Source organism: Lichenostomus cassidix, chromosome 2 (assembly GCF_008360975.1).
Source record: "Lichenostomus cassidix isolate B80296 chromosome 2, HeHo_3.0, whole genome shotgun sequence".
NCBI lineage: Eukaryota > Metazoa > Chordata > Aves > Passeriformes > Meliphagidae > Lichenostomus > Lichenostomus cassidix.
Window position 1 is genome coordinate 6,155,092 of NC_139482.1, and position 15,355 is coordinate 6,170,446.

General features: G+C 39.1%; 1 protein-coding gene across 11 annotated transcripts in view; it reads right to left on the reverse strand.

The window, feature by feature from the left end:
- The window catches only part of KMT2C (lysine methyltransferase 2C), a 192,015-nt gene that overhangs the window by 52,075 nt on the left and 124,585 nt on the right, over positions 1-15,355 (reverse strand). For 8 of the 11 annotated variants that reach the window (XM_085050232.1, XM_085050238.1, XM_085050239.1 and 5 more), the window contains 8 exons: positions 14,671-14,787; positions 10,844-10,945; positions 10,551-10,655; positions 9,199-9,380; positions 8,320-8,484; positions 7,612-7,721; positions 2,140-2,205; positions 490-702 (listed from right to left, as the gene is read on the reverse strand). In XM_085050232.1, the coding sequence (XP_084906358.1) occupies positions 490-702; positions 2,140-2,205; positions 7,612-7,721; positions 8,320-8,484; positions 9,199-9,380; positions 10,551-10,655; positions 10,844-10,945; positions 14,671-14,787 (1,060 nt within the window). The remainder of the gene's footprint in view (positions 1-489; positions 703-2,139; positions 2,206-7,611; positions 7,722-8,319; positions 8,485-9,198; positions 9,381-10,550; positions 10,656-10,843; positions 10,946-14,670; positions 14,788-15,355) is intronic. The other 3 variants (XM_085050237.1, XM_085050240.1, XM_085050243.1) reach the window with 3 other exon arrangements.

The window sequence follows — 15,355 nt, forward strand, 5'->3', positions numbered from 1 at the left end:
TAGCACAGATCACTGACTCTCAGGTCAGCTCACCTTATTTCTTCCAGAAGAGAAATACTCTTAGCAAAGAGCTTTTTACTCTGCTTTCCCATGTGATGTTAATACCAGCTTTTCAGAGATACAGATGCTGCTTTGCTGAGCCACCACTTTCAAACACTGTTTACATTGAATTTGAGTACATTTGTACTCACCAGATGCACAACATTTCCCACAGGTAACCAAAGATTAGACAAAAAGTCATCTCCTATTTCCAGTGCTGGCGGCCCTAGAGAGGTGAGTTTCCTATAGGATGGATGACCCATAAACAAAACAACAAGGAAAATTCCTGAAATGAACAATGAGCCATGACTGCTGTTCAAGAAATTTCCATAAAATATTCTGTATAGAACACAGGAGTACCAGTGTAAAAAATGCTCCCAGAGATATCTGCAATACACACGGGTACTGCAACACTCCAAGCTACAAGACATGCCGAAAGCAGACTGCTACCTCTACTGTCATCCATCTCCCCATCTCTTGAGTGTTCTGACTGGGCATCTGGGGGTGTCTGAAGCACAGCCACACTGTTCTGATTTATAATCTTCAGTTTAAGCTTTGGTTTCGTCCGTTTTCTTCTCGGTACTGTAACAGTGAGGCTCTGTAACTGAGACATGCCGGATTCTGTCAAGCAGACTCCATCCTGGGTGTATGTCTTCGGTGGGTCTATAAAAGTTGAATGAATCATAAGAGCAATATAAAACTCTTTCAATTTACAACTCAGATTTTTTAGGAATAGCATTTACAAGAGTTAGTAATTCACGTGTATGGAGCTGACCCATGAGTGAAGAAATTGGTATAAATAAACCAGAGATATCTGACACTGTATTATACATTACAGTTACAGCTTTATTATTTAGAGTCTGATGTCAAATCCAGCAATAATCCATTGCATTGCTATGAAACAACTTGTATCAAGGACTCATTAGAAAGAACAATTTGATGATGGAGAGTGATGCTTGCAGCGTATTTCTGTATCACTGGCATCCACAGAAAATTGTCCAAGTCATACTCTGGGTCGCTGTTGCTTACCAGCCGAGGCCCCCATCCAGCCCTCAGCACTTTACCTTCATCTTCTTAATGACCTTAAACGTCCCAGAACTCCTGGTAAGTCAGAGAAGTTATCAGCCCTTTTTTTCAGGCAGACAAAAAACCCAAGTTGTATCAAGTGAGCTGCTGAAGATCAAATTGGAAATCATGGGTAGAACCCCAGTGTCCCAAGAGCTGCAAGACTGCTTCTTCCTCAAGCTGTTACATGACAACTGAGTCTACTGATATGCTGTAATATTCCTTAATTCACCATGCAGAAAGGTCCTGTCACCTCTGTTGAGGGCCCTGCAAGTGGAGGCTTGGGAACTTTCAGGGAACTGCCAAGCAATGAAGTGGCTGCAATGATGCTTCAGCTCTCTGGAGCCAATTAAATCATGATTTGATAACACAGCCTTTGAAAACATACAAATATAATTTGTTCCCTTTAACCAAAAACATTTCCTCATGCAACATCTGACAATACAGCTGGTTCTGAACACAATTCTTCCCACTTGACTGCCTTCTTACACTGAACTTGAAAGGTGTGTGTTTCAAAAACATCTCATACTCTTTTTCAGCTTGAATATTTGAGGGGAGAACCTTCTCTCAGAAGGTGTCAAATGGAAAAAAAACTCTGATGTGATGGAAGATGTCCTAACATGATGGAAGCTGCTGGGTGCTATCATTATAAAGACTGACTTGTGAGTAGGCTTGTCAAGATTACAAATTCCTAGAAACCAGACAAATATAGAAAAGCTGCATCCTCCTAACAGCTCGAGCCTGTAAACATGTGTACATGCTTGACTCAGTCACACTGTGTTATCACCACTGATATTAAGGCAAGCAACTAAGACTGCAGGATCAAAGCATAATTTGAAGTAATTATTATAGTGCAGGTATGGCAGGCAAAAGAGAAGAGAGAATGGGAAAAAAAAAATGGAAAGCATGCTGTGTTAACTGAAGGATAGTTAATGCTGTGTTACAAAACCATAGGAAAAGGAATTTTTGTCTCATGTAAAAATATACCCTTAAAATATGCTAAATGATCAGATATTAAGCATTTACATTCTTTACCTAGTTCTTTTGATTTTGAAATAATCTGAGCTCCAACTGATGAATCACAACAGTCCAAAGAAGGCACTGAAAAATATAAGGAAAATAATTTCAACTTTTAAAAATGGTGACTTGATTTAAACTGAAACTATCAATTTTCCTTCAAACAGTTCCGTTAAACTCCCTAATTTATACTGCTGGCAATTATTTACTTGCACCTTTAAAATAAAGTGCTTTTCAGGGTCACAGATGTGACTACAAAACAAGCCTGATACAAACTTAAGTTCTTCAGCTTCCTAGAGCCAAGAATGGCACTGGAATAGCCCTGAACTCAATGGGAAATAATCTCTCCCTTTACTGGACCAAGGGCAAATGAATACACTGCATCTATTGGGTTGGAAAGCAACCTCTACATGAGTCATGATGTTCAGGTTTTGCTGCCCTAATCATTAAAAATGGGAGGGCTTTGTGAAGTGGGTATTGACCAGTATTTCCCCACAGAGAGGCCAGCACACTCCAAGAGCTTTGCACACAAGATTCTCGCTGTGCTTATGCTGTCAAGCCTCTTACACAGCACTTATGAGAAGGCTGATGTATCTGAGAACAGATAACACAGGACCTGTTGAAATTAGATAGGGCAATTCTTATTCCAGATAAGAGTATTGATAAATGGAACTGCAGAAGCTCAACCTAAAAACTACAGCTTGTGTGCTACAAGGAAGCAGTGGAACAGTGTGACTGAAAAAATAATAATCAAAATGTCCTGCAACATGAGGCTACTGTTGTTGTGGGTAGAAATGTTCTTTCCATTTGCCTCAACTATGTAACTGCAATCATGCTTCACTTGCCTATTATGAGTAGGCTGAACTTTTAATATTAGTAGTGACTACACAGAGATTACATAGACAGAGTAAGTCAAGGGAAAATTAAGAGCTTTTATCTTGCAAACATTGAACTAGAATCAGAAAACCTGTTAGTTTGGCACAGTTAGCATTACCACAGAGGCAAGTTTATCCACACTTTGTTTTCCTATTTTTGCCTAGAAATCTTACTCATGCTGGATTTAGGACTCAAGGTAACATCTGGAGTATTTCCTTTGTGCTGTCACACAAGATGAGACCTCCTGAGGCAGAGCACCCGTGGGAGGTTCCGTCACCCATGGCACATGTGCTGCTGCTCCCCACCTCACACACACCCAGAGAGCCAGGGCAAGACCAGGAAAAGCAAAAAAGCTTCCAAGTAACACTTAAAATGAGTGTGAAAAGTACAGGATGTTTTCTAGGCATGTAAGCAAATTTAAGGAAAGTGCAAGTCTGTCTTCAAAAACTACAGTGCTTTGAAAGTTTTACATAATGTGTAACTGATGTACAGGGTATAAACTACAGAAAACCAATACTCCATGCAAATTAGTAAATGAAAGGAGTCTATGAGAACTACTGAAAAACTGAACACAACAACGCAGGGAAAAGACAAGAAAACAAATTGAAAATGACATTTTGAAAGAGACGCAGAGCCGGAGAGAAACAAAAAATATGGGACAAGCTGTAGAATGGAAGATACTCAAAACACTGAACTGAAACAACAGAAAAAAGGCAGATTGTAGGAAGTATTCAAAGTGGAATAAGACATCATCTGTTCCTGTAATTGGTTGTAATTTACAAGATGTTTTAAGACTGAAGGAGCAATTATTGAATTGGAATCTAAGGTAAACAAGAAATTCAGAAAGACAGTTGTGAACAGGAATTTGAAATCCTTAATTTAAAAGTCAAACAACAGAGAGATCTTCTCATCCAGGTCAGACTGAACGATTTTAGTTCTGGAGACTGAATAAAGTTGAAATGCTCAAATAAACAAGCTGATAGTGACAGAGGTGAGGCCTTCAGAGATTCACTCACAAAAACTGCACAAACAGTGTTTGAAGACAGCATCAAACAGACTTCCAGAAAAGGAGCTAATCAGAGTGCAGATTAAGGATTACAATCAATAAAATGGAGAGCAGAAAAGCACAGTACTGTTAGAGAAAGCCTATCCAAAGGAAAAAAAAATGAAAATTGAAAAAAAGTGCTTTCTGAGGCATTCAGCTGAAGTTTAACCAAAATTGTTAGTTATTGGCAAAAGGGTTTAAACATGCTGAATATTGTACAGCATTTAGTAGCTTCAGCTGAAAGCAAGTAATTGCACAGAATACAGTATGATGAGAAAAGGGGATGCCATTTTTAAGGTTGAAATAGAAAAGAACAATTCTAAAAAGAAATTAAACCAGCACATGGGAGAGAGTGAACTGGTTGATGTAGAAATACAGCACTTTTTACTGGGTGCCTGCATAACTGTGTCAATGACACAGGGATTTTTTTGGTAAATACAGTAACAGGAGAACATTGGATTTGACATAATAAATGTGCCAAATAATAAAAAAATTCGGAAGTTTATTTTTTAACACATAGTATTATGTGTTTGTATCCTGTATTTGTAAAGCTCATAAAATTAAGTTTTAGAATGAAGAAAATTTTTTATCACTTTAATAAAAATGATACAACAGAGACTGCCAGCCAGGATGTGTCTCACTGGCAGTATCAGGCACCCCTGGACAGGGCTAAGTGATACCAAATCCTCACTGCCTCCATGGGCATGTCTACTTGAGCCCCAGGAAGAATAACTGCACACAGGCAATCTCAGAAACAGCAACCAGATCAGCTCTAACTGGTTACAGAAAAGCAGGCTGAGCTGGTCCCTCTGCATCCTGCAGAGGAACAAAAACAGCACCAAGGGAGGAGGAAGCTGGAATTTGGATGGAAAGAGGATGGGAATAAGTGAGGAGGGATGAAATTTGCAGATGGGGCATATGAAATATAAGGGCAAATGACACAAAGGCAGAACTGGTGAGTAGATGGTCAAGAACTACTTGTCCAGCAGTGGATGTGGATGAGGGAAACACACAGCTCTCCTGAATGTGCAGGAATTACAGCACAGAGGAAAAGCTGCTGCTACCTAAAGCATCTGCTAGCTCCTAGTAGTGAGAATTTGGAAACATTTCTACATGACACAGCAATATGCTGGGGGACATAGAACTGCAGACAGTACTGAAAGGAACCTGATAAAACACTGATCAGAGATGGTTATTTCAAAATAACCTAGTAATGAAGATTTCTCGTACATCATGTTGGAGCATATCTTACCACATTTTGGCTTTTGGTATTTATGTATGTTCAAGAAGAAAAACACTGTCTTTTATTTGTTTCCTGAAGAAGATGACTTTGTAAGATAATCAGGTACGATGAGATAGGGAAGAGCTCTTACAAATTTTAAGAAGTTCCCACTTCTTGAAGAAATGAAAGCTCTTTCTCAATACCTACAGGCTAGAACCATTTACTCTTCACCAACAGTAAACCTGCAATATTTTGTTTATTTATTAGGTTGAGGGGCTCGTTTCTGCTGGAAATAAAGTGGTTAAAAACCCTGTAGTAATACCTGCAACGTATGTATGATACATCGAATGGAAAGGGAAAGAACCATCCCAGTAAGAATCCCATAGTATGAGACATTTTAAGAAGCTTTCCACTGCTAACTAACTTTTCTTTAAGTTTGTAAAGTGTTAGTTTTTCTCACTTTGAAACAAAAAATTATAGAAAATTTTCAGAGGCATTTTAGAAGAATTCACGAAAGATCAAAACATTTCACATAGAAGTACATGCAGGTGTTTCTATGAACATGCATCAAAGGACATACTCAGACATGCAACTGAGCATATGTACATGTGTTAGAGAGGTTTAATACTGAGTCAAAACAGGGAAGAATAAGTGGACACACTTGTCTTATAAAAAAGGTGAAAAAACCTGCAAAGAAAGCTTGGTTTCTTCCAAGGGACTGATTCCTATTCCTTGGAACCCAAACCTAAGCAACATAACTTCACAGAGGTGTGCAGGAAGGACTAACTCAGGGGCCAGCTTCTGCCTGGAAGTGAAACACCTCTGATACCATCTTGTGATGATGTTCCATCTCACATACCATGAGCTTTAATTATCTTTGAAACGTAGCTCTGCCAGCTCCAAAGAGAATGGAAGGAGTATTTCTTACTTGGACCTTTTTGCTTTAAGTAGTCAAAGCTTACTATCAAAATAAACAGAAGTCTGTGTTACACCTGCAAGTTTCTCGCTTCTTCCCACTTACAAAACCTCTTTGATTTTGAATTTTTGAAATAAGACCTTTACAATGAAGTGACTTGCAGAAATACAGAAGCATTAATCATTCTTCTATTAGTGACAAAAGTGGGTTACTTGGAAATGTTCCAGAACTGTGTAGTTGAGCAGGGAGTATATAAACCTCCAAGGTCAGGTCAGTAAGTTACAATTACTGCTGTGATGAGGACATGCCACTGTAAAGGCACATTAGATGCTCTATTGAACTCTTCTTCACAGACCTCTCGAGCACATGCCTCATGGTACCTCTGATCTTGATCAGGAAAACCAATCTTACTGACATCTTCTTGGTGGGTACAAGTTTTTCTTGAAATGAGTGCTTAGTTCTTGTACCTTCCTCCTACTGTTCCCTGGTGATACCCCAAATAAAGGGTTAATAAGAGCACTTTCACATGCTTATGCTAAAAATGGGAATAGGTGTCCATGTTAAAGCAGCCCACTGAAGCAGCAACTTCCCTGAGCTCACATGCAGGGAAAACAGACCTGGGATATCACCCTTGCGGCAAGACTATAAATCATGTCACAGGCCAACCGAGCTGCTGACAGGCCACTCACAGGAACATTAACCAGCACCATCCCATGGAACCAGATGCTGTAAATGTGCTTAAACTGCAGTAACCTCAGCTCCTGAAGGGCCACTGCTACAGAACTGTGATACAGACCAACAAGGCTGTCACTATCTGTGTCCAGAGAAGTGCAAAGTTCATCAGAAGGAATTATGCATTTTAATTAATAAGGAAGTGACAACTCCTGAACAATAAAGTATGGCCAATTCTTTTAAGAGACTGCAGCCATGGAGGGAAGCACTGTTCTTGAATACTGGGAGAGCTGAGAAAAAGGCATTAAGAAAACATGAGGGAGAAGGGGAACAATGCTTACACAGACTGTTGTTACAGCTACTGATGCCTTAGACAGCCTCAAAGCATCAAAATACACCAACTCTTTCTGCTCTGGAATAATTTTCAGATTCTTTTGCAGCTATAATTTTAGAGAACTGGGCTTTCTTCCTTCCACTTGACAAAGTGAGATGCTTTTGACCCCTTCAATACCAAATGCTTTTAGCAGTTTGTCCATATCTCAAGTAACTCTACCCAGAATTCCCATGAGGTTCCCTCTGGCCTAAATCACTAGCGGGTGAGAAAGAGCTGAGGACACTTCCACAAGAGCCCTTAAACACAAAAAAAATCTTACTTCTACCACGAGCCAAACCTCCATGAGAGCACAGAACCGCAACACATTCCCAAACCTATTTATTGCAGTGTGCAAATCCTGCCGTTGGTTTCAATCGTCTTCTTACCGTTTGTTGGTGGAATGTATGGCCTACAAATGGTACAGTCAAAACCCATATCAGCTATGTTTTCCACTTCCTCCTCTGTGTTTAAGTTCTGACAGATTGCATGCATCCATCTAGAAATTAAGTGGGGGAAAAAATACAATTTAAAGGAAATAGGTGGTGTTTTAGGAGACCCAAGTATCAGTCTATGGTCCAAGTACATGGGAAATAGTTGCTTAGTTTGAATTCTTTCAGGGAGAAACCACAGAATCAGGTTTTCCATATACAGCATCCCCTACAGTGGTGTGTGTTACGTCCTGTATATGGAGCAGCAGATCAACTATTTCCTTCCACAGGAAGGAACTCTCTATAAAACCATCTTCCAGATATATTTTAGTATGATAATTTTCTGCCTATATTGCAATAACTTTAATTAGTTTATACAATCTGATCTAGATTTAGCCTTACAACAATAGTCTTGTGATGTATGTCAGTTTTATTTTTATGGGGCAGGGGGCAAGAGGCACAGAGTGATTAACTAATTTGCCCAGAGTCACACAGTTAAGTCTGTGGTACAGCTAGGAATGAACCACTAAGAGACTTCTGAGACTGAATAACCCAGTGCTCTTTACCACAAGACCATTTCCTCCATCTCTATTCTTTTATATTGGGGGGAAAAAATTAAAATAAGACTTAGACAGGAAAAACATGTGAAATATTAGAAATCCTTACCGATCACACTGCCTACACTGAATTATAAGCGCCGCATCCCTATATGTGCGGTAGCAGATTGGACAGGTAGACAAACTTGCACAGGGAGCACACTGTGTGTAATTATTTTGCCATTCACATCTTAAACCTGGAGAAGTTGCTCCACAGTGTCTGCACCAAACACACCTGCAGAACAGACAAAAAGATCTGTTACTTTCAGTTCATAAGATTGTTTAATTTTGTTTGATGGCTTTAAAACCCTTCTACTTAGAAGGAGGTGAGTAATTAAGTTTTAACTTAACAACATGTTTAATAACAAATGTTTAACAACATTTTTTATACTTTTTAAAGAAAGTTCCTAATTAATAATTCTCTTCAAACTGCAAAAGTAGGCAGATGGGTTCTTGTAACAGCTCAACAGGTCGAAGGAGCTCCTGCTTCCAGTTGCCATTCACTTTGAGATCTGGTGACTTAACCGTGTGAGAGGTCTGGTCTGTTTGTGTTTTACCCAAGAAAAACAAATGGTTTTCACAGGGTTTTATTTTGAGAACACTTGGGTGAAGCACCCATTAGTTTTTCCAACAGAACACTGGAATTAACATTACGAGGACTGTAAATTGGAAATTTTTTTTTGCTAAGAGTTTCAAAAGAAAAATTTTGTCTGTCTCTACTTATGTGTTTTTTCCCATGAAGAAGCAGTTCTAAGGAGACAACAGTTTCCCTAATAGAGTGATAATCGAATGAAATAATCAAAAAGCATTTTGTTTGCTTTGTTTACTACACCTGACTTAGACACAATTAAAACCTTGTTACAATTCAACTGACTTCACAAATACCAAGTGACAGGGAGAAGCAGAAGGGGCCAGCAGTCAGCCTGTGTGACCCCAGGCCCAAACACACCATTTGCACTTCCAGCCTCCCTTTGGCACGGTCTGCAGGGGTGGATCCAGGCAGTAGGTGTGGTAGCTGATGTCGCAGTCATCGCACAGGAGGAGTCTCCCTGGATCTGTGGCTTTCCCACAGGCTTCACACACTGTGCACTCCAGGCACCTCCAACCTTTGCTAAGTACCACTTTAGTAATCTGCAAAAGGCAATGCGAGAATTAGTTGAAAATGGCTCAGTGAAGTGTGATCAATGTAGAAATTAAGGTCTGGTTTGTAGAGCCCAGGATGCTCTTCTGGACACACCACCCACATCTCAAGGAGCTCTTGATCAATTGGATTTTCTGAAGCTTCAGTAAATAGGAATGGATTAAACAGAAGGAAACTGCCCTCCTTTCTACTCTTTCTAAAAACAGGTGCAATGTTTTCCTTTTTCAGTCACCTGAGACTTCACCTGACTGCCAGGACTTTTCAAATATCATGGGAAGTGGTGTGGAAACTGCATCAGCCAATTCCCTCAGGACTCTGGGATGCATCTTGTCAGGTACCAGAGACTTGTGTACATCCTGGTTCCTCAAGAGGTCACAAATCTGATCTTCTCATGTCATGATGTGACCACAGTTGCTGGAGTTTTAGTCATCTGAAGCAAACAACTAACTTACTGCAATTAATATATAATGCAAGAGCAGTAAATAAACAAAAAGTCAAATTATAATTGCATGAAATACGCATATGGCGCTTGGTGAAGTACATGCAAAACGAAGTTTTGTGACACGTTTAAAAAAAAATCCCACTTTTACATAGATGTACTTACATCACAACCAACGAAAAGTGTATGGTGTCTATATTGCAGTAAATAGCTTATTTTGTGCTTGCTAGGTCATTTCACAGCATTCAAATTTAATTTTCACACATTCTCTCCTAGACTAATGAATGTAAAATGTATTAATTAACCACTCCAACTGCTGTCAATTCTGACAGCCAACAGGCAAATTGAATCAACTAAACCTTATGCCCCTAGTAAATGAAGATGCAGTATAATTTTTCTTTGTTTTTAATTCTGCTTGTATCTAGGTTTAAAGCTTACATCTCAAATTGTTATTTTAACCAACTGCTGGATAATCAGCGCTATTTATGGTTGTGAAATTACAAAAAGGTCAATTTCTCTTGAGGCTATGCATATTATAAAATGACATTTAATTAAAGTCTTTCACAAGTCGCATACAAATAATGGTCACATTAGCTGACGAATATCTAACAAGTTAATGACTCCCCTAATTACCACAAAACCAAAGGCAACATAGAGCTATTAAAGTGCATTATGAAAACAGTGTAATCAAGTAATTTTTGTGTGTAACAATGGCACTCACCTTAACACTGACACAGTATGGATGGTAACACTGCCCACACTGGGAACAAGCCAGTAACCTGCCCTCAGCACCTTGGCCAAAACTCCCACAAACCACACACATATCCTGCAATGACAGAGAAGAGCAGACTTTCAACAGGTGCCAGACACTACATTCTGAAAACGTGGAACTCTAAAATCCAACTAGTTTGCTGTAATTGCTGTATAATTTAATTCCTAACAAGGACATTCATTCTCTTTTTTTCTAATTAAGAGCAGAGAAACAAAAAGAAAAATCGTAACTATTGTCCCAACCTGATGGAGAGTGAACTTGTCGCTGTTGGAGAAGAGGACAACTGTATTATGCATTGAGTTTTCTTCCTCATCTTTATTAGATGAAATATCCATGGCTGTGACCTATTGAAAAAAACACAAAACATAAATAGCAAGCACATCGCATTTTCTGAGACGTGAGACAAAATGAATCATTCCCTAAGTAAAAGTTTTGCAAATATTTATTCATACGAATTTAACTTTCATAAACAGCCACCTCCATCAGAAATTGCATTAATTCACATCAGTATAAGCATCATCAGTATTTCAGCTTTACACATGTATTCTCTTATTCTTCATTTTTCACATTTACATATTACCCAATTGCACTTCAAAATGGAAACAGGAGGAAAGATATAGTCTAAGGAAAAAACAATCACTAAGCAGAAATTGTCATACTGTGCCCAGGCTGCTCTGTTCTCCACATGTAAACACTGAAGTTCTTTTATCAAGAAGTTAATTGGAGCGACAGACTTGTGAGTATTAATTCAAAGAGCAGTTGCAGAAATGTAGTTCGTCCCATATTGCCTAAAATGCGGTTTAGCTAATGTTCCAAGAATGTTAGAAGAATAAGCAACAGCTCTAAAGTTACTTGCTGTAAGCAGTTTCTTTATGAGGCTTATCTATCTTGACCATAAAAACTTGCACTGAACTTGAAACAGCTGTTTTGATCTCAATGCATAAGCTCTTACTAGAGAGTAATTTTTCTTTTTCATCAAGTGATTTTTATTCTGACCTGCCCTTTATTAATTCAGCATATTCATGTACAGCTTCTCCGGAAGAGAAACAAGAATGAAAGACTTCAACTGTGTTCTGACTTTCATGTGAATCTTCCAATACACGATTTTGCTATCCATGAATTTAAACTAATAGGCCCAACTATTATCTCTGAAACAGGAATACAGGGGCACACAGTTCCATATAAAAGATTAAATGCATGATAGAGAAATATAACTTTGTTTTACCAGCTGTTCCAATTACATAAATGTGGATTATTTTAAATACAGTGTAAATCTTACACAGCTAAGTCCTGTTTAAACAATAATTTAAATATTTTACAAACCCCAACATAGCACTAGGGACTACTGTAAATATCTTTACATCAGCTAGAAGAATCCTTCTGATACCCAGTTGCTGAAACTCAGCATTTACTGAGAAACAGCTGAAGAGGGAATATACTCTTTGTGTTTTAATTACTAAACAGTTGAGAGCACTGAAACACAACTGTAACTAACCAGCTAACTACAAAGCACCTGCAGCACTTTGAAACCTTCAGGGACAACATTTCCCTCACGCGCTTTTCCACAGGTTCCACAAAGTTCTTATAACTGCACATTCAAAAGAGCAGAATTTGAAGGGCTGAATCGCTGCAATGCTGGTGTTTGCTGAATCCTAGCACTGACCCACCAGGGGTTAACCTGCAGCCACCAATTCTTCCCTGTTCCCAAGATATACCAAGGTACTTCAAAATTTGTGTGGCTGTCCGCTGGTCATGAGCCCATGCTGAGTAAGAATCATTCTGTGCAAACTGACTGAAAATACTCCCATTTCAAACACTGATCTGGCAAAATGCTGATCTCTTGGTATTGCTAACTTCATCTGCTCTATCACAAGGCAGACACATCTCTGGAACTCTGGAGCTGTCTATCTACTTGAAGACTCGAAGGATCAAATTTCTGTAGCAAACTGTGGGGAGTGATGACTATTTTGTATTTATAGCAAGTTACCTAACTCACTGTCTTCTGTGCAGTTACAAAAACTTTTCAGAAGTTCCATCTATAAACCCCAGCTTCTCTTGAATCACACATATTTGTGCTTTGTAATACCAAAATAATTATGTGAATGCCTCCAATTCATGAAAGCATTAATGAATGACTAGCCTAAGTGAAATTCATCCTCTGTTTAAAATTACGTATTTGCTTATGAATCTTGATTAGTCAATGCTTTAAAAGGGATAAATGATAGAGATGGTTGTTCCTTTTTCAGATCATAAATACCAGAGTATTCCAAGATACTACACAGGCAGCAGAAAGTGTGACAATGGTGTACAGTCTCAAACAGATTACATGTTAGAACACAAAAAATCTCTCTGTGAGCATGAGGAACAGGATGCCTCTCAAAATCTGCAGGGCTGGGTGGTGATCAAACTTTGAAAGGAACATTCAAATAGGAAAAGTCCACAGTGGAAAAAAAAAACATGAGTTGTTCTGCAGTCCAGATTTCCAAGTTTTTCATACCAAAATCCCTGTTTTTATGAGGAGCAGACTAGGATTGAGTAGGATTTTAGAGTTTTAAAACCACTTCAAGTATTAAGTAGCTTAACTATCAACTGCAGTGAGCAATCACTTGCTTACAGTCACTTCAGTGCTTCTGAAGAATGGGAGACAGCAAATGTAATGATTATTTTCTCAAGGGTTTCTGGACAGAAGCTGTGTACAGAATAGTAGATACCTGATCACAACAAAGAACTCAAAGTCACTGATATAATAATTTGTTGAAGAGTCACAGAAGATTTCATTATGGCAAATCATGATCTGTAAGGGTTCTGTGAAGGCATCAGCAAGCCTGGGGACAGGGAAATCTGACTGATGCAACTTACTTCACTACCAAATTCCTTCAGCAAAGTCCTTTACCAAGGCTACTTAAAAAAAGTTAAACTGACAGAATTATAGGAATGGCCCTATACTGACACAGGAACAAAAAATAAAGAGGAGAATAAATTATCAGTTTTGTATGTGGAGGAATAGCACTAGTTGAATTCTGACAGGGCCTGTCTGCTAACAGGTGGTGGTGCTCAACACACTTGTGTGCAATCTGAAAAATCAAGTGAGAAGCAAGGTGAAAAAGCTTGCCAACAAGGTTGGGGTATTCAGAGCAATAAAATCCGAAAGACAACTGTGAAGAACTGCACAACAACTTAATAAAGCTGAGTGCTGGGCTGTAACATGGCAGATGAAAGTCCACAAAGTAAAGAAATTAACATGATAAAACAACTGATACTGATGATCAGAAATATGGAGTATCTTCCAAACAAGCAACAGCTCAAAATACTGGCATTCTCCATACTAGCAAGTCAAGAGTGGAAGGAAAAGGAGGAGAAATGATGGAGGTCTACAGAAACTGAGTGGCATGGATGGAGAAGGTGAATGGAAACCAGCTCTCCACACCTCTTCTCTAAGAGGTGTGAGCAGCTAATCCAGGAGGCAGCCACTCAAAACACAGGCTGAGGAGCTGCAGAACTGAGAAAGGTTTACATGCTTTCCTGAAGTTTTTTGAGGTGAAGTTTTTTGAGGTGAATGGGCAGATTTATGAGAGAAAACTCCAACACAGCCTGCCCAAGACAAAGATACCACCTTCTGCTCAGGAAGTCTCCAAGGTACAAACTGTTGAAATGTCTCCTTCTCTTTCGTTATGCACTCTTGTCCCAGCACTCACGGAGAAGAACCTCTGCTCTGGTCTCCTATGGCTGCTGTTACATTCTCATGAACAAACCCTGCTCTCTGCTTCTGTGTTATTCCAGTGAGTGCTGCCTTTACCCAGTGTGTTCTCCACCCGAGGAAATGGAAGAAGTACTTTAAGACTCCCAACTGTTGTGTCTTTAAATGGCAAGAGAAGCACAGAATTGCCTCAGGCCCAGCAAGCTGCAGTGTTCTAGTTCTTCATCACAAGCAGTAACAGCCAGGCTTCATCAAACACCCCTGGCTCTGTAGTGCTCAGTTGTTTTATAGAGTATTTTCATACAAGAATTATAGCTGAATAAAACAGTTACATTAACAGACTGCAATATGACTTTAAAAAACTGTCCTTACCCCTGGAATGACCACAGCCCCGACTCCATTCTTCAGTTTTGATCTTCCTCTGCCACCTCTTCCTGACAGACCTGCACCCCGTGGTCTCCGCTTCCCGGGGAATCCTGATCCACGGCCCTAATCAATGGAAGGTAACAGTGTAAATGCAACCTCAAGTGCTTTTGTTACACAGGATTCAAACTTGCTCAATGCATCTAGGAAAAAAGGTAAGTAAAAAACCACCTTATGATTTCACGTGCGTATGAGCACACCATGGCATGGTTATTATATCACTGCATAAATCAGAGTGAAATACATTTAATTACTTACATGGCATATCATCATCACCTTTATCACAAGTGAGAAAGCAGCTAAAACCTGGAATGTTGATTTTCTGCTCAGGAGTAACTGGAAAAATGGATCCATCATCCCCCAGTTGCAAAGTTTCCAAAATATATCTTTTTTCTAGGATTCATTTTCCTTTTCTTTTTAAACAATCAGCCCAGACAATCACGGGACTTCTGAACAGGGTCTGAACACTTGATTACTTGCAATCATAGATGCTTTTCTTACACTACCAATAATCAAGTGAAACCTGGAATTTATTAGGATTCATTCCTGCTCACAAAGCAAAGTAGGAGCTGGGTCCATGAAACTCTCCTAATTCAACATATACAGAGAGAGTTTTTTATATTAATTCCATCAG